The sequence below is a fragment of the Chrysemys picta genome, chromosome 9 (assembly GCF_011386835.1).
Source record: "Chrysemys picta bellii isolate R12L10 chromosome 9, ASM1138683v2, whole genome shotgun sequence".
NCBI classification, from domain to species: domain Eukaryota; kingdom Metazoa; phylum Chordata; order Testudines; family Emydidae; genus Chrysemys; species Chrysemys picta.
Window position 1 is genome coordinate 50,390,831 of NC_088799.1, and position 18,794 is coordinate 50,409,624.

Below are 18,794 nucleotides of genomic sequence, written 5' to 3' on the forward strand. Positions count from 1 at the left end.
GGAGGTGACAAAGGAAAAGTCACGGACATCTCAAATGCTGACGGTATCTGATTTTATCAAAAATTTCCATGACTAAGCTGTGATTTCCCCTAAAGTCCTGCTAATGCCTTGGAACTACAGAATTCCCTGGCCGTGCAGGCAAGCTGGAGTGCCTAGAGACACAAAAAGAACAACAACAAAAAATACAGTAAGGGACAATCCTGCACTAGCAGGGAGGATAGGGACTAGACGACTCAATATTTTACTTCTCTGTTTCTGTGCCCTTAACGCCGTCATTGGCAGTCTGGGGATTTTACCGTAACTCTAGTCATGCAGAGAGACTTGGAATCTTGCACTCTACATCAGTACTGTATAGCGGCTAGCATACCGTTATCGGGTATTAAAGAGGGAGTCCCATAACGTTACACTCATTGCACATAGCATGAGATCACTCTATGATGAGACAGCATTCTATATCGCCCACTACGCCAGGTTAGAAAAAGAGCATGTCAGACACCTAACCACCTAAATTCCTTCCTCCATCAACTTCTGTAGAGCTACGCCTGCGTACCTGAGACGAGCGCTTGGGCCAGCCATGTTAAACGGGCATGTTAAACAAGATGCAATTTGCTAACTTGGCCTCCCTCCTAGACTACCTAAACCCCACCCCTCTGAGGTGGAGAAGGATGGCAAGTGACCAAACAGCAAGCTAGGGGGAAAAGTGATGGTGTTTCTTTCCTTCCTTCAGCCCTTGAAGGCCAGTTTATCTCAAGAGCTGAATGCATATAAAACAACTCCATTTTATGCCATTGACTCAGTTTCCTGCAATTTTAAACTATTCCTTAAGCTAATAATTCCCTCTCTTATATGGGGTATTTTAGTCAAACATTTATGAAAATTTCCAACAGTTAAATCCTATAGAACATAATGGGGATCTATTGGGATTACTCTCCAACCTATCCAACGCAACAGGGAACAATATCCTTTCTGTAGGTTATTGGAGCTGTGTGTTATGATTCCATAGCAGGGCTAGAATTCTCTATGTAATTCTATGACTCAATTCAAAAATTCAACAGCAAGATTTGAATTGTTGCAAGATATGTTGCAGCTGAAGAAGTGGGTTTTTTACCCATGAAAGCTTATGCCCAAATAAATCTGTTTAGTCTTTAAGGTGCCACCAGACTCCTTGTTGTTTTAACAGCAAGATTATTTTCTATTAAACTCTGTAGGACTTTGGAGAAGGGAGGGAATTATGAGAGAGGAGTTAACACTGAGAAAGGGCAGTTTGGCTGTGTCACAACGAGGCAGAAGTCATGATGGGGCAGCATAAGGATCTGTGGGACTAGAACCTGCAGCTGGAGGGTCCGGGGTGACCAATGTCTCCATGGGGGAGCCGAGTGAAGCAGCATTTGACAATTGCTAGAGGATCAGGCACCGCAGGAAGTACCACCCACAGAAGCCCAAGCAAAAGAACCCTGCGGCCACCTGATTGGTATACACCAGCTATTTAAACCAGGAAGTTGCCCCAGGGAGCCGTCTGAGCAACAGTGTAGACACTCTGGCTTGCTACTGCTACAGACTTTGTCTTTTGCCCCATCTTACTCCTGATCCCTGCCTTCGGCCCTCTGCCCAGCTTGACTTTGGTGTCCATCTCCTGACTTGGCTTGGTAACTAGTCCCAACTCCTGCCTTCGACCCTGGCCGAGCTGGCACTACTGGCCAGCTGCCTACGCCCTGGCCATTACAGGCAGCTTCTCTGGGGTGAAAGGAATTAACTTTTATCACCCAACCAGAGCTACCTCAGTGGGAAGGGGGAGGGGAGGTGGAATATCACTTGATGCTCCAGTGAGCACAATTTCCCTCTCTGGCTCCCTGTGTGCCATTCTAATTGTTCCACATGAGAGATTAACTGCCATGACTCGCTACGGAGGATATGTTAGAGGGGAGATTTTAACCAGACCCTCTGTTTGTCTGGAAAGGTGTGACAGCCTGTATGTGCCATGGCACCGGATGTAGCAGCCATGTGAGTGCGGGGTTATAAAGTGAGCTGCTTACGTAGTTTTCAAGCGTCCCTATAAAATACAGAATGCAAACTGTGCTGGTGGCTCTCTTTCAAGTCTCAGGGCTCGGGTGGCACTGGCAATGCATGCACCACATCAAGGAATCAGCAGCCTATTCGTCGACAGGATCGCCACCTAGGGCCTTTGGAGAGCCCCGAGTTAAACATCGCTCTAAGCTCCGTGCAAGCCAAACCTTCCGGGCGGTGCTAAGGCTGCTGCCCGGCAGTCCTCATGCCCAAAAATCAAGGAGGCGCAGACAGGAAGTGGCAGTCCAGCTGCCCAAGACTGACACAGCCCGTCACCAGGGCTTTCTTTCAGGGCCCTCTGTCAATACCAAACCTCCCAAGCATGACTTAAGCTTTCAGGGTGTCCCCCTTTTATTGGCTCCCCAGTACCCTGCACCCTTCCATAACAGACTGTGTGGAGGAATTTGTTTTATAGCCTCAGTGTCCTTTTTTGGTCAATGGGCTCCCCACCAAAACAAGAAACCCAGCAGCCTAGGACTCTGGATCAACCTCGCAGGAGCCAAGCCGTCCATAGGCACCATGCAGCAGGGAAGCAGCTTCGTAAAGAAGCACATTTCGAGTCCACGTGGTCAAGGGCTTACTAGGAAAAATGATTTTTAAAAATGCAGGAAAGCCCAGTGAGAAGGGGTGAGGAAACTGTCTGTCTGTCTGTCTGCTCTGAAATAAACCTCCTGGGAGGACAGTGCTGTGTGCTCAAGGATATCTCCTTGGAGAGGGGCCCGGATGATTCATGTTCACAACTCAACCTGTGCTCACACATGCGACCTACTACATGTTTACCACAGTGCTGCTGTATCACACCATGAATGGTTGATATTAACCCCTTCCCTTCCAGGGATGGTTGGGCAAGCCATGGCCTGTTGGAAAAAAATGCTCCATTCATATTCCCGTGCAAGAAGAAATGCCTATTCGTTCTGAGCCACGTGAAATGTTTATTGCCTATGGTTGTGCCTTTGGAGCAAAGGACATATAGTAGTGCTGATCCCCAAACCAGAGTGTCAAGGCTGGATCCCCACTTTGAACTTTAGGGTACAAATGTAGGGGCCTGCATGAAAACTTCTAAGCTTAACTACCACCTTAGCTCTGGTTCCGCTGCCACCATTTCCCAATTTTTCCCTCCCTGGGAAGCCCTGAGAAACCTTTCACCAATTCCCTGGTGAACACAGATCTAATCCCCTTGGGATCTAAAACAAGGAGAAATTAACCATCCCCCCTCCTTCCTCCCACCAACTCCTGGTGAATCAAGATCCAAACCCCTTGGATCTTAAAAACAAGGAAAAATCAATCAGGTTCTTAAAAAGAAGGCTTTTAATTAAAGAAAAAAAGTAAAAATCATCTCTGTAAAATCAGTATGGAAATTAACCTTACAGGGTAATCAAACTTAAAGAGCTCAGAGGACTCCCCTCTAGTCTCAGGTTTAAAGTACAGCAAACAAAGATAAACACTCTAGTAAAAGGTACATTTACAAGTTGAGAAAAACAAAGGAAAACTAACACGCCTTGCCTGGCTATTTACTTACAAGTTTGAAATAGGAGAGACTTGTTTAGAAAGATGTGGAGAACCTGGATTGATGTCTGGTCCCTCTCAGTCCCGAGAACGAACCCACTCCCAAACAAAAAACACAAACAAAAGCCTCCCCCCCCCAGATTTGAAAGTATCTTGTCCCCTTATTGGTCCTTTAGGTCAGATGCCAGCCAGGTTACCTGAGCTTCTTAACCCTTTACAGGGAAAAGGATTTTGGAGTCTCTGGCCAGGAGGGATTTTATAGTACTGTACACAGGACAGCTGTTACCCTTCCCTTTATAGTTATGACACAGAGTCACTCTGGTTTCATGTCCCAGCCTGATTTTACAGGGGAGGGAATGGCTGCACAGGACTGGGGCTGGCAAATGGGATTATATGAACTACAGGGCTCTCTCAAAGCTTCAGTGGTACCTGGCAATATCTGGAGAAAGATTTTCCTGCTGGTTCTATAGGCAGCAGTGTTAGTGAGTAAGACAGACATTCCGGAGACTATTTTGAGCTGGTAATCTTACTCTAGCCCAGTAATAATGTGTGCCACAAGCACTCAGCAGAACATTGTAATACCAGCCAGTCCATATGGGTTTAATTTAATCAGAGAGACATCAAATCGAAGGCCCTGACTAAGCAAAGCACTTAAGTGTGGGCTTAACCTTCGATCTGAATTTAAATGCTTTGCTGAATTGCGGACTAAATGCCTTCACTCAGTCCCTGGGGAAGAAGGAGTTTGCCAATGGTTTGATTTGCCGATGGAAATTTCCTGGACATTTTCACGCCCATACTAGAAGTAAGTACAAATTTCCAAACTTTTCAAAGTGCGGCCATCCCTCCTCCCGCTGGTGAACGCCCACCGCCCTTCCCAGCTGGTGGCTCCTACCATCCTGTGGCAACCACAGTAATTGTTTACAAAGAAAAATAGCCAATGTCTTTTTATCTGGCTTGATGCACTTTAGCAACCGGAAATAAACAGGAGAATGAGCATCATGGTCAACCAGAGCACAGTGTGAGAACCCCTGCTCTAAGATCTGTCTCACACAGGGCCAGGTTCTACCCCAGGCAGGGTATGCCCAGCTAAGAGAAAGGAAACTGAGAACCCACAGTCCACCCAGGCAAGAGTTAACTCACGTGTTTGCCTGACACACTCTTGCAGCAAAGTGTTGCTGGGGGGACTGGCTGTGCATGTAAAGATTTGCAGGATTAGGGTCTACAAGGCAAATCTGTGGAAGGGTGGGCACCCCCCCTTCAGTAGCAGGACTGGCACCCCCCACACATTAAAAAGTAACAGTTATAAAAATCTCATTTAACAGCATTTTTGCCCTTTTCCTAGCCCAGACCCCAGCCCGTTCCCTTGTTTTTAAATCCTCCCCTAGTTGCATTTCATGCTGTCGTAAACTCTAGTCCTTTCCTGGTTGTTCATTCGAAATGTGGAAGAGTTACACTGCTGGCAATGTCCCAGCCCTTCCTTGCAGAGGGCCCCCCAGCACATTGTGCCCAGTCCATGCTGGCTGTGCATCAGCTCCAGGAGCACCACGGACATGGCCAGGCCATGGGGCAGCGGGAGGCTCCAGCTTTGTAAAGCCCCACTTTGGAGGAGGAAGGGCTCTACACTGCCTCTCAATCCTGCCTTGCTCCATAGAGAGGCTGATCCTGCAGACTGATGGAAAATCCACCCTCACCTGTGAAGGAAGCAGAGGTGGAGCAAAATCCTGGCCCCACTGCAGTCAATGGCAAAGCTCCCATTGGCTTCAGTGGAGCCAGCACCTCACCGATGACCTGCACAGAGGCGGAACAGAGTTGGCCTCTCCACCACGCAGGCTCCTTTCCAGTGTCCCAGGCTGAGGTTTCTCATCCTGATGACTCAAGTGTGCTGTTTTCCCACTTTCCCAAACCATGCCAGCCTCAGCCAGGACAGACTCATTCCTCTCTTCCAGAGAACGCGTTGCTAATGACAGCCAGCCCGCGGGGGGCCGGTGACTAGCTGGGGCTGCCTGGCGTTCAGAAGGTCACACCAGCAGGCTGGCTCCCCGCCTTCCAAAATGTGAAAAAGAAAATAAATGACATTTACTCTCCAGAGGGAAACGGCAACGTACCAAACGAGGGGAAGGTGCCCGTCAGATGCCGTGGGGGGAGGTGCTGGGAAGAGGCTCATGCACTTGGGAGCCCATGTCTCATTGAGCCTTAGGCTCCTATGTCACTGATGCCCTGATCCACAAAGGGACCTTGGCATGGCGACTCTCAGCATCACCACACCTAACTAGGTGCCCAGAAAATCACAGGTACAACACTGGCATCCACACAGCCCGAGCTTGGCACCAGGGGCAGCTCTATGTATTTTGCCGCCCCAAGCACGGCAGTCAGGCAGCCTTCGGCGGGAGGTCCACCAGTCCCGCACCATCGGTGCCCCTGCCGCCAAATTGCCGCTGAAACCGCAGGACCGGCGGACCTCCTGCAGGCATGCTGCCGAAGGCAGCCTGACTGCTGCCCCCACAGCGACCGGCAGGCCGCCCCCCGCGGCTTGCCACCCCAGGCATGCGCTTGGAGCGCTGGTGCCTGGAGCCGCCCCTGCTTGGCGCCCAGGTTCCTTGAATAATAAATGGGAGGAGATGGGCACTTAAGCATGGGCTCCAACAAAGCCAGAGCGATAGGCGGAGAGCTGCCTAAGCTAGCCAATGGGAGGTGGAGATGCGAGGGGTGTGTGCTAAGCTCCACCCCTCTTTAGGAGGGTGGGGCCTCAATCCAATTGTGGTTCTGGGCTTTAGGCACTTTTGAGACTTGTACCCCTTATATCATTCCCCATCTGCGAGGCTGATCATTGGTTTGGAAGAAAGAGTCATGCTGGATGAGTCAAGATGTGCTGCAAACAGCAGTGAGGACAGAAAAATGATGCCAAGTGACCGAGAAGGCATAGAGCGGTGATACTCAGACTGTGGCTCGGGACCTACGAGTGGCTCTTCAATGCATCTCCTGCGGCTCTTTACAGCCCATGATATTAAAACACTGTGGGATTTAATTAGTAACCAATCTAAGTTATTAACCAATCAGGATGTTTTTACTATGTTATTAACCAATTGTAGTTGATAAAATAATAATAGTTGGTCAGTCATTTTGCTGTGAGAATTATATATAAAAACTAAAGGTTTCCCCGTCATACTGTTTGAATATGAATATATAGTGCTACAGAAAATGAAACCATGAATTCACACTCCTGTGGCTCTTTTGGGTAATTCTCATAGCTAATTTCCCCTGAGGTCTGAATATCTCTGGCTTAGACAGATGAACAGGGAATATCATCAGGAGAGTCCACCTGGGAAAATGCCAGCTAATCCAGCCAGGGATGCTAGCCAAAGCCAGAGCTTCGCGGTGTATTTTGTGTGGCTTTTATCAGAGTTCACAGAGCTTCTCAAACCTAAAGGCTCAGTCAATACCCCTGGAAACTATCATTAGAGCCATTTCCTAGAGGTAAACTGAGGCACTGACAGGTTAGATTTTGAGATTAGACATTTGCCTGAGTTTAGAGAGGTTCTTGGGAGGAGCCAGGAATAGAAGCTATGGGCCAAAATCTGACCTGGTTTGAGCAGGTGTGATTCCACTGACAGCACTGGAATTACACCCAAGAGTTAAGCCAAGTTACGCAACTTCTGCCTTGTGACTGAGCTCTTGTTTGTCTTTTACTATTTGTCTGCCTTGTATGTGCAGAGGACAAGCTCCCAAAGGCAAGACACACACGATGCAGGGCCTCATCTGGGGTAAACAGGCATGAAAAAAGCACTGACAATTAACACCAGCCAAGGATCTGCCTCTCTGCATGCCTGACGCAACAGGGCCTGGCCACTGCCTTGGGTGTTTGCACACTGCTACAATACACATAGGACCAATAGGGCAGTTCCCTTTTGCCTGCCTCTCTATAGTTTATATCAGAGTGGAGTCACTTTTTTTGGAGGACACATCTCCACAGTGTAAATGCTTTGGGGCCCTGGGAGGATTTTCAGAAACACTCAGCGTTGGTGTAACTCTGTTCCCACTGGAGTTGCCTTTTGAAAAGCCCTCCTCTCTCTCCCCGGGTATGTAGGTGTCTGTAAAGCAGGGGGGTGCCCCACAAGTCGTACAGCGATCGGATACAGAGAGAGACAGCAGGGGACTGCTGCTGGGGTGATGACTTTGGATATCAGAATTATGTGGCCCCCAACGAGTGTGTTATGCTGCAGATCAGGGCGTAAGGTTGAAATCGGCTTCCCCAGGCCCAGGGTGAGAGATCTTAGCAGATCTCAGTGGGGGAGCAGCAATGGACTAGGTCAGAACTGAGGTGCCCTGGCAGAGACACCTTGGGAAGAGGCTATTATGGCAGCTTGGCTAGCACTTATTCCAGGCACTAACGTCTGCCTTCAGTTCAACCAGCATCGCTTTGCCAATCTGCTGTTACAAAGACGAAAGCCACTGATTCGCTGTCAAGCAATGTCAGTCTGCAGGAGGCCCTTCCTGAGCGGGATTTCCCACCGGGAATATTCCATCTCCCCCTGCTGTCGTGGCCTAGGCCTGCAGAGCCAGCAGCAGCCCAGCCTCTCCAGGGCTAGCTGTACAAAGTGCCCGGGGTACTGTCTGAGTGAGGAATGCCACTGCAAAATAGGGACCCGCTCCTGACTGACCTCAATGGGACTAGCTGGGTGAGGAGGGATGACTGCTGGGAGCCAGGCTGGTGGGCCGACTCGTTGGCCTGCATCCTAGACATTTGAAAAAGCATCATGAAAATGCTCCACAGGTCGCTGCACACTGCCGTTCCACGCAGCCTGGGCCCGTCGCGACGTGGGGTGAAGGGCTGTGACTCATATGTAAACCAGCACAGGGCCACACAGTGACGTCAAGCTACTGGCTGTGTGCCCAACATGGAAGGCATGGTACGGCCAAAGGGCTCTGCTATGCCAGTGTGTGTATGCCAGCCCAACACACCACTCCTCACTGATCCCGCCTCGCCCTGGTTGAGCCAAGTCTGAGTAGACTCATTGTTCTCCTGCCGGAAGGGAAATCCCAGGACTACTTACCACGCCTATGGAGAAATAGTTGTTGATGATGCTGTACGGGACAGGGTCTCCGTTCTCCTCCTTGTCTGTGGGGATCACGTCAATCCGCCACCGGTCCAACATGACCTCGATGCTGTGTTCAATGTCCTTCAGCACCTTCAGCAGGCTGCCCCCTTCATAACCTTGGGAGGGACAAAGGATTGGATCACTGTTAGCACAAGAGAGATGCTCAGAGCAGCACAGTGACTGCCAACGGGACACATGGCAGTGCCACTTGGAGTCATGTGACGAGAGGGTTAACCGGGGCAGATCGCTAGTGTACACTTCCGCTGGCAATAGGTGGGACACACAGCCCAGTGCCATGCTGAGTTGGCAGGGGTCAATGGCGGCACCTGGGGCATGCTAAAGCCTGGTCATCTGTAGTACAGAGACTTGCTCATGGCTGGTAGGGTGCAGCAGCGACCAAGGCTGGTGTTGTCAGCAAACAGGGCCCAGCACTGCAATGGCAGATCAGGCTGCGAGGGCCTGACAACAACCGACAGGGTTGCTGGGAGGGACTCAGCAGGACCTGGGATCAGGGCAAAAAGGGGGAAGTTTGTGGGGTAACTGGCAGTGGGCAGGACTCAGCAGTTGTGGGGTCACTGGAAGTTCCATAGATGTTTCCCTGACCAAGGATCAAACCCAGGCCTCAGTGGGGAAGGCACCAAATTCTGACCACTAGACCATCAGGGAGACACCACACGCTGCTCAGCAGTGACTAGGGTCAGGATCGGGCCTGTGGGGTCAGGGCAGAGATGGGTCAGGTCTGGGGGATCACTGGCAGAGATGGGTCAGGTCTGCAGGGTCAAGGCTGTGGGGTCAGGGCAGAGATGGGTTGGGTCTGGGGGGTCATTGACAGAGATGGGTTGGGTCTGGAGGGTCAAGGCTGAAGGGTTAGGGCAGAGATGGTTCAGTTCTGGGGGGGCCAGGGCAGAGCTGGGTCAGGTCTGGAGAGCAAAGGCAGAGCCAGGTCAGATTTGGGGGGCCAGGGCAGAGCCGTGTTGGGTCTGGGGGGCCAGGGCAGAGCCGTGTCAGGTTCGTGGTGCAGTGGATGGGTCCCAGCAGGGTGCAGAGCTGAGAAGAGAGTAAACAGGACCATCCCTCCCTCCCCCCATGGAGTGCCATCACAGTTGCTGGAGGCGAGCGCTGCAGAGTGGGAGGAGGCTTTGCAAAGATTAGCTCCAGGTGGGAATAAATCCACTCACAGGAGTTCCCGGGCAAGCGGCAGAGCCCACCTGGACTCCCAGGGTTTTGGGGTTGGCCCCTCTCCATCTTGTTAGAACGGCATCCTATTCACTGGGCCCAGGGCTGCCTATACACAGCAAAGAACACAGGCAATTCACATGGGCCATTGGGCCCTGTCCAGATTCACTGCCCAGGTTGCAGAGCCAGCTCTCTGGAACTGCAGGAGCAAGAGCTGCAAGTCTAGCTGGGAGCCAAGATGCGGCTGTTCCTAGCCCATGTCGAGTAACAACCAGGCCAGCAGCCCACACGGGTGGCCACAGCGCCCACTCTCTGCTGAGGCTCTTCTCCAGGGCCCATCACCAGGGTATCCGAGAGCCTCCCACTGTCCCTTGGCCACAGGATGGGGACTGTGTGTGTGAACATCCTGCCTCTCCTCTGGTCTTAGTGCCTGTTGCTGTTGTTGCGGGAAGGCAAATTGCCAGGCTGGTATTTTGCTCAGAAGGCGGGGAGGCCTGGGGATCATTCTCACCTCCTCCAGCAGGACGTGCCATAGCCTCGGACCAGCTGCCAAGACAGCTCTCCTCTGCTGGCATGAGGCTGTGTCCGGGGGCTGCTCAGATCAGCGCTGCCGTGGATGTAACTGCTGGCGGAGCTCTCGGCCCCTTAGCAAGCCCTGCTCGTGGAGGTAACTCAGCCCAGTGGCACACCAGTGGGAACCCTGATCTCGAGGTGGATCTGCTGTTCTGCGGGGAGCTGGCGGCATGGGCGGAGCATGAGGTGGGGCCGGATGGCTGCTGGGTTCTGGCCCAGCTGATGTCAACGTCCACATTCCCAGCCCAGCCCAAAGCCAGCAATCCAGCACTGAACCATGAGGGCCTTGTCTCTGACCACGGCCCAGCATTCGGGGGCGCAGTCTTCATGCCAGCAGCAAGTGACAGGCTATTTTGGCAGCAGGAGCTATCTGTATGTCCAGAAGCCGCGAGGGATAGTGACCAACTCCCGGCTCTGGACCGAGGAGACTACGGGAGCGCAGACTCCCTTGAGATCAGGAGCCGCTGTGGGGTGACCTGCTCTTCACACCTCTCCCCCTTTCTGCCAGGGCCACCTCTGTCTTGCTCAGGTTTAGCTCCCATCACCTGCTTCTCTGCCACATGCCAGGGACCAAGCTAGCTGGGTGATGGGCTGCAGGAGGGGCCGAGTTAGAGCCAGGTCAGTGTCCTCGAGCTCTGAGCCCAACCCACAAGGATCTCTCCTGTGCAGGGCTTACTGGCCGACCCCGTGGGGATACGTGGGCTGGGGTCAGTGGTTTCGAAAGCTGCAGGAATCGGGAGCTGGAGTTGTTTTCTGTGGGGGTGTGACTTGTTAAGTGACTTTCCCACTCTGTCGTGCACGGTGATCAGGAGAGGCTGGTGGCCACAGGATCCCCTGGCTCAGATGCACACACATGGGAACCCAAGAGGGAGGGAGCAAAGAGCAGATGAAGTGGTGGTGGAAACCCCAACTTGTGCAGTGGCAAGCTGTCCTGGTCAGGGAGAGGTGGCCTGGCCCAGGGCGTGGGGAAGTTCAGAGCCAAAACGGAGTGTAAACACCCTGCTGTACTAGATCAGGGTGCTCCTGGAGAGGCGAGGAACAGCCGACTTCGGTTAGGGCTGAACCCAAACTGGGCCATCCAGCGCATCACACGCTCCACAGGGCTCCATTTCCCGGCAGGGCATTTGCTGTTTCTCTGGCGCTCCAGTGTGGGAAGGGCTCAGTGTCTGCTGCAGTGCTGCCAGGCAGGAAAATCATTCAGCTTCGTGGGGGATTTCGGTGCGACACCCCAGGCCTCGCCCCCCGGAGGCTCAGTCCAGTGCTCATGGGCGCCCTGTGATTCCAGGCAGAGAGAGCAGCGAGCCACCCAGCAAGGCACTGGATCGGGGAAGTCCAGAGGGGACTGGATGGGAGGCAGAGAAGAGCCAGAAAAGAGCCTGGGACACCCACCACAGCCAGGCTACTCTGGGATTTGGAAGACTAGAAGCCTAAGAAAAATCTGTCTTTCCAGTCAGAGCCTTTCCAATCCCACAGAGTGACGACTGGATTAGAGCAGCACCTAACGTGACGTGCTGTCAGGGGTCGGGGGGGGGGTGGGTGGGGAGAAAGAGGCTCAGTGCGCTAGATGCTGTATGTACATTCAGCAAGAGGCCGTCCCAGCCCCAAAGAGATCACAGCCCAAGCTGGCAAGACCAAGGGGGGAGAAAAGAATTGTCCCCCTGCTGTACAGATGGGAGGGACTGAGGCCCAGAGTGACTCGCCTGATGTCACCCAGGGATGGAGCTGGGAATTGAACCTGGACTGCCTAACTCCCCAGCCAGGGTCTAACACAAGCCCAGAAGAACTGGAAGTTGGAGAAGGAAGAGCTGGGTTGTCAGAGTCTGAACGGTCTCTCCTCTATACTCTGCTCTCCCTGCTCAGAAGGACCGGGGAGCTAAGTGACAAGAACACAGCTACCATTAACTGCTCGGTGGAGACGCAGATGCAGACAGGTTAGCTTTGCAAACAATCAGGTAGAGAGGCCAATGCAGATGTATCACTTAATAACCCACAAAAATGGAGCCCACGTGACAAGGGCCTGTCACACTCTCTCACACACGCAGCCGGTTGCTGTACTTGTATGTGTGCCTCGCTCCCCCATCCCCTGGGCTGGCTTGTCTTCTCAGGCCTGCTCTGTGCACAGACTTGTGCTGGTTTAACTAAAAGTGGGTTATGGAGCCATTGCAGCCCACCATGTAGACACTCTGATTTCTGTTTATATCTATGCAGCTGAACTCAGCTCCTTACCAGCTAAGCTACGCCGAAATTAGCGCACCCACCCAGGGCTTTGCACCTGTTTAACTACAGCAGTTTTGAAACTGACCAAAGTTAATCTGGCGCAACTCTCCTGTGTAAACAAGGCCCCAGAGCACAGCCTCTTCAGAGCAGGGACTGTGCCTGTGCAGAAACCACCGACTGCACTTGAGTGCAACAGCAGGCTAGCTAGGTGGAGTGAGGCGCTGGATGAAAGCACCATTGCTGTAAGAGATTGCCATTCTAACCGGGACCCTGTAGCTTGCTCCATGGACTCCCATGCCCAGGCGATGCTCTGTGAGGGTGCTGGGGTCTGCTGGCTGGGAGCATGTTACAGGATCGGGGCCTCAGCTGGGGTTTCATTTCTCCTTTGCTGGCATTCTGATGAAGCATCTGATAAACCATCCCCACATACCTACAGAAAGCCAATTCTCAGGCTATTTCAGGGGAATGATGTGGGGGATTGGAACCAAAACTGTGCCATGAAACGTGACTCTTGCAGCAGTGACAGAGAGAACTCCTTGTTATTATTCCCTATTTATAGAAATAGCAGCTCTGGTGTACGTGGTACGCATGAGAGGAGAATAAGATAAGGTCCCAAGGAGCTCCCCCATCCCAGTTAGAGAGGTGACATACTGCGAAATGACAATTCCTAGCTCTTCTATGAGGTAGATCTCAAAGCGCTTTACAAAGGAGGTCAGTGCAGATGGAGAAACTGAGGAACAGAGCATTAAGTGGCCTGCATAAGGTCACCCTGCAGCAAAGCCAAGAATAGAACCCAAGGGTCCCAGTCCAGTGCTCTATCCACTAGGCCACACCCTCCCCCAAGGGTAGATGGAGGAGAAGCCCCTCACACCCCATAAGAATTTGAATCTTTTGCCTGGGCTGCCCAGCAGATCAGCTGTGTGTCTAGGAAAGCAGAGGGGTGACTCACCAGGGTACATTTTCAGCCTGATGCAGCTGAATTTGCTATGTTCACTAGCATTAACAGCAAGTCCTCGTGCACCTGGACGGCAAGCACGGTGGTGAGTTTGCGCCATGTATCCACACATCCCGAGAAGGGACAGTTTGCCCCCCGGATGTACAGCATGTGCCTACAAAGGCAGCTTGGAAGTGTGTTCTGTGGTGCTTGGGGCGGAGTGGGCCAGCTGGCCAAGTCAGGAAGCCTCACCTCCTCCCCAGCGCAGACACCTGGCCAGGTCGTTGCCGGTTCCCAGTGGCAGGACAGCCACAGGGGGGTGCTTCAGCAAGTTCGCCTTGTCTGCAATGCAAAGAGAGAAGGCTGTTAGCACAGACACAAGCCAGCAGCCTCTCGGCTAAGTCCCTGTCCTATTATCCACAATGCAGGGGCTCCTGGGAAAGTGCAAAGAGCTGAAAACCAGACTCATCCTTTCTGGGAAAAAACAGAGTGATTCTGCTTCTTTGTGGCACTGCAGATTCCAGGGAGAGCCTGTGCCAGCGTGGAAATGGGGCAAATGCATGTGGAAGCATGAGCATACCCGGGTAGCAAGCAAGTGTCCTCTACCCCTGGCGATTCCATCCGCAAGAGAGCAGCTCGCAGGCAGGAGCCAGTGTCTGATAGCTCAGCCTGCTTGCCAGGAGCTGCCAGAAGATGCCATTGGTAGGCGCCTCCTAACACGGGGCAGCAATAGCAGCTCAGAGGGATGTCTTCAGAAGAGAGCTCCGCACATCAGGGAGAAGCCGTGTGCCCCGGTGTGGCGGGCGGGCCACGGGGCAGAGTGTGGAGAAGGGTTCGACCCGAAGAGCCATGGGAGCATAGAGGAGCAGAGGGGAGGCTGCAGAACATGACAGGGACAGACAAAGCCAGAGGGTTGGCAGTGAGCAGGGCTGCAGTGGAAGATAAACCAGACAGCAGGAGGCAGGCACTTTCCCAGCACTGGGGAAGGCTTGGAGGCAGCAGGAAACCAGCACCAAGTCAGGCAGGAGAGAAGAGAGCTAGGGCAGAATGGGGACCTGCTGCCCCTTAGCCTATTTTCTGGGAACGTGCAGGTCTGCTTCCACCACAGGGAGTCAGACCAGCGAGCTCCATCACAGCGTCTTATCCAGGTTACAAGCGCGGCTGCTCCATGGTGCAGCAGCTTACAGAGCTCCTTAGCTCAGGTCTCTTGGGCACATACACAGTGCACCTGTGATCCCGAGTTACCTATGCAGTCCAGGATCCAGCCAACAGTCCCATCCCCGCCGCATGCCAGGACACGAAAGTCTGGGGCGTCACGGAAAAAATTCAACCTGGAAAGTGGAAGCACAAGGAGGGAGAGTCAGGTGATCACAGGGGATGGCTTATTGCTGGCAGGGGGGTGGGAGAGGATGACAGAGGCAGGGAAAGGTAAGGATGGGGTGTGGGGACGTGGGTTGTCTATCATCTCCATACCCAGGAGTCGGTCCCCCTCGGTCCAGGTTGTACACTTGTCTGGGGTTGAGCAGATAGTGGAATTTCCGAAGGACTCTGTGGAAATAGAGGGCGAGTGAGAGACGGAAACAGAAGGAAACTATCCCTGGAAACAAAGGAGAGCCATGCAAATGGGCTGTCTGGCCTAGAGGATGCGGACAGGGAATCCACCCACAGGGCAAGGCTGGCACGGGGCAGATCCCATTGCAGAAACCCTGGCCAGAGCCTGGCACCAGGAGGGGCTGCTGTTGCTTACTCTCCATCTTTGCTCATTATGTGGGGCTCCTAGCAACACACAGAGAGGAAGAAAAGTCAGCAGCAATAGCTCAGTGCCCCAGGGAGCCGGGCATCCCGAGCACTCCCCACTGTACAGCGACTTTCACCCAAACATCTCGTGGCTGGCAGGTGAAGGACAGCCCCGACTAGCTCCAGCTCACCCATATCGTGGAAGGACTGGCATGGTTAGTAACAGGGCCCCCAGTCTGCCCCAGGGCACCTGTGCAGATTGCCTCTGTCCCAAGCAGCTCCCCTCATCGCTACCTGCCCCCAAGCTCCCCAGATCCATAGGCCTGACTGGGGAGGAAGCAAATGCTCAGCCAGTGCCTCCGGGGAGCAGAGAACGTACCTTTCTCCTTGTCTCCCTCCACTCTTGGGATTCACGAACACCAGCAGAGGGTGGGTCCCGGGCCTGGGGGTGATCTGAAATGCAAAGAGCAGAACACGGCCCGCCCGTGAGACATGTATGAAAACCCCTCATCCATGGGCGGGGGGGGGAGGGGGGAGGAATGGGTGGAGCCTCGGATGAGCTCGAGTCATGAGGCCCTGCTGCAAGACGGGATGGTCCATGCTCTCAGTAAGGGAGGAGAGAACCCCACACGGAGGAAGGCACCAGCGAGGGACACTGAGCGCAGGCTCCACACCATGGCTCCACGCCCAGTGGGGAACTGCCCAGCGGATAATGGGGGACACAACAGGGCAGAGCCATGTGGCTGTTCAGCTCTGTCTGCCGATATTTTCATCATTAACGATGTGCGTCATGATACAGGCCCCAGGCCCATTGCACCAGGTGCTGTCCAAACACAGAACAAAGAGACGGTTCCTGCCTGCAGTCTATATTACAGATGGATGCAAGAGACGGACGGGGAGCACTGGGAAACAGTGAGATGATACTAGCACCATAAACTGATCGTTCACTGGCGTTTCTGAAGCTGCTCCTCAGAAACAACAGGCTACACAAGGGAGAAATAAAGGCCATTGTGGGGAAAGGATCGTAGGGTCATTGACACGCCAGGACAGACTGTCCCAGAGTTCATTCCAATACCCGGAAGTCAGTAGACACAAGCAGAGCTGGCCAGCAGGGGTAACGTGACCCCAGCCAGCCATCAGAGTGCATGAATAGTCTAGCTCCCTGTCAGACCCTCATCCCCTGCTGGCCTGGGCCTGAGACTTCAGCATCCTGCCCCTGGATTTCTCACTCCCAGGCCAGCATCTGAGCCTTCTGGAGACCGAGGCAGCTCAGAGCCACCTACCTGCAGGCCGTGCCCGTCCAGTGTGGTGGTATTGAATTTGGTCTGGGCGGTGTCGTCTGGACAGGTGCTGGCAGGGGAATCGCTGTCTGATTTCCTGGGGTGGGACTGCCTGTCCTTTTAGAAGGAAAAAGATGCACGGAATCTAACACACGAACGAAGAGCGGGGCTAAGAAGGGGCATTTGTTTGTCAGACTCCAGCTTCCAGGATTGGTCTGGCAGAAACAAGTCCCCATGGGGGCAGGAGGGGCTGATGGCCCTGCAGTTTCCATGACAGTGGCCATAGCGTAGGCACAGGCCCAAACACCCTGACTGAGAGCCGAGTCACAGTCACTCAAAGACCTGGAAATCACATGCGAAGGCAACAGCCACACCCAGCACAACCGCAGCCTGCAAGCATTGCCCCCCAGCATCCACCGAGCCTCACTCCAATAGTGTCATCCCCAGAGAGCACACACTGAAGGACGGGAGATGCCTCTGCATGGCACAGCCTGAGCTGTGATCTGCTGGTTTCTTCCATAGGCCCAGTTACAGCCTGCTATATGGTGGGGGAAGACATCTGTGTGTACATGGTTATAATAGGCCATGGTGGCCCTGCCCCTTCCCCTCCCTCCTGGGAGTGGGCTTCTGCTGGAAGTTTATGCTTATTTATTATGTGCCATGCAGGTGCCCATGCGGCTGAGGAGAAGGTATCTGCTACTCAGCTTCCCGGGTCCCTTGGACTCCCCAGGGAGATTATCGATGAACCTGGAAGCTGAGAGGCAGATACCGCCTCCTCCGCCACCCCGGAACCTACATGGCCCATATAAAAGCTCAGTGTTCTCCGCCAGCCACTGCCTGGCTGCTCCTCTCCAGCACTCCACCCCCCACCCCAGAGGTCCCCGCCGCCGCTCGCTGGTTCCTCCTCTCCTTCCCGCTTGGTCCGGCTGCCGCCGCCTCCCTCCTGAGTGGGGGGGAGGGAGAGAGGAGGGATGCACACTTTGAGCAGCGGTGGTGGTGGGGGGCTGAACAGGGAGGAGGAGGGAAGGAGAGGAGAGACACACGCAGCAAATGGGGCTGAGCAGGGGAAGGGGAGGGGCCTGGGGTAGAGCAGGGATGGGACTTGGGGTACAGTGTGGACAGTGTTGTGGAAGGAAGAGGTGGGGGATGGGGAGCTAGCCTTCCCGAGGGGAAGCTTCACCTGCCATCTATGTGTGTGTGGTTTTGCTGGGCGGCGTGCACTGCAAAGCTGAGCCGATCTTTTGAAGCCACAGTGTAATTGGACAGAAGAGGTTTCTTTGTGTTCAGTAAGGCCAGGGATGTTGTGGGTGTGAGGAGATGTGCACTCTTTACCCATCCGGCGCATGGCAGGATAGCATTTTCATGATATTTGCAGTCACAACCTTGCAAATTAAAGAAGCAAGGGGCGGTCAGAGTTAGGTTGTGCCTTGTGGTTCCTTGAGGGGTGCCCTGCGGGCGGCATCGTGTCTGTTGCTAGAGGAGTGAGCATGCTGCAGGGCTGCGATGCTACTGGGCTGATGCAGGTCTACTGGTATCGGGCTGGGCTGACTGCTGCCTTGCCTTGGGATTGCCTTGCTCCGCGGGGCTTGAAGGGTGGAGCCATGCACTCAAGCAGACGTAGCTTTGAGTTCCCACAGGTTTCTGGGGGGGACATTGAAGAGGGCATGTGCATGCCCGTGCCCCTCACTGCCGTATGGGCCGGAAGAGACAGACATACCAGAACCACTGGGCAGATGTCAGAAGGCAGCAAGATGTGGTCCTTGAGCTGCCCCCCGTCACACTCTCGCTTCACGTGGGAGGCACATTTGTTGTGAAGCTGGGAAGAGAGAGGAAGGCACGTGAGAGCGTGACCGCCTCCCCTCCCCACCCCTTCCCTCTGGGCAGCTGGCCTCCTGGCTCTGGCTCTCCAACCCTTTGAGCTGACAGCATTATGCATGGAAGCCCCAAGCACTACAGACCAGAGAGCCCTGGCACTGTAATATGGGCTGAAGCAGGGGGAGCAGAGTTCAGCTGAGGGGTTTTCTACCCCCATGACAATCGCTCTCTGCATTAGCTCTCCCCACTTCCCTGCTTCCTGGAATCCCCTCGTCTTATTCTGTCCCTGCTTGTTTCCACCCTCTTCCCGTTGCCCTTATTGCGTCCCCCCCTTCACCGGGATCTCAAGGGAAGAGGGCTCAGGGCTGCTTTACTACACGTCACAGTTTTGAACAA

At 53.7% G+C, this 18,794-nt stretch overlaps 1 protein-coding gene across 6 annotated transcripts in view; it reads right to left on the reverse strand.

Annotated features, from left to right (window-relative positions):
- Positions 1-18,794, reverse strand: part of DGKG (diacylglycerol kinase gamma) — a 140,858-nt gene that overhangs the window by 54,069 nt on the left and 67,995 nt on the right. For 5 of the 6 annotated variants that reach the window (XM_005308632.5, XM_005308628.5, XM_042853457.2 and 2 more), the window contains 7 exons: positions 18,301-18,399; positions 16,587-16,700; positions 15,683-15,756; positions 15,040-15,114; positions 14,812-14,897; positions 13,819-13,908; positions 8,622-8,782 (listed from right to left, as the gene is read on the reverse strand). In XM_005308632.5, coding sequence (XP_005308689.2) covers positions 8,622-8,782; positions 13,819-13,908; positions 14,812-14,897; positions 15,040-15,114; positions 15,683-15,756; positions 16,587-16,700; positions 18,301-18,399 — 699 coding nt within the window. The remainder of the gene's footprint in view (positions 1-8,621; positions 8,783-13,818; positions 13,909-14,811; positions 14,898-15,039; positions 15,115-15,682; positions 15,757-16,586; positions 16,701-18,300; positions 18,400-18,794) is intronic. The other variant, XM_042853455.2, reaches the window with a different exon arrangement.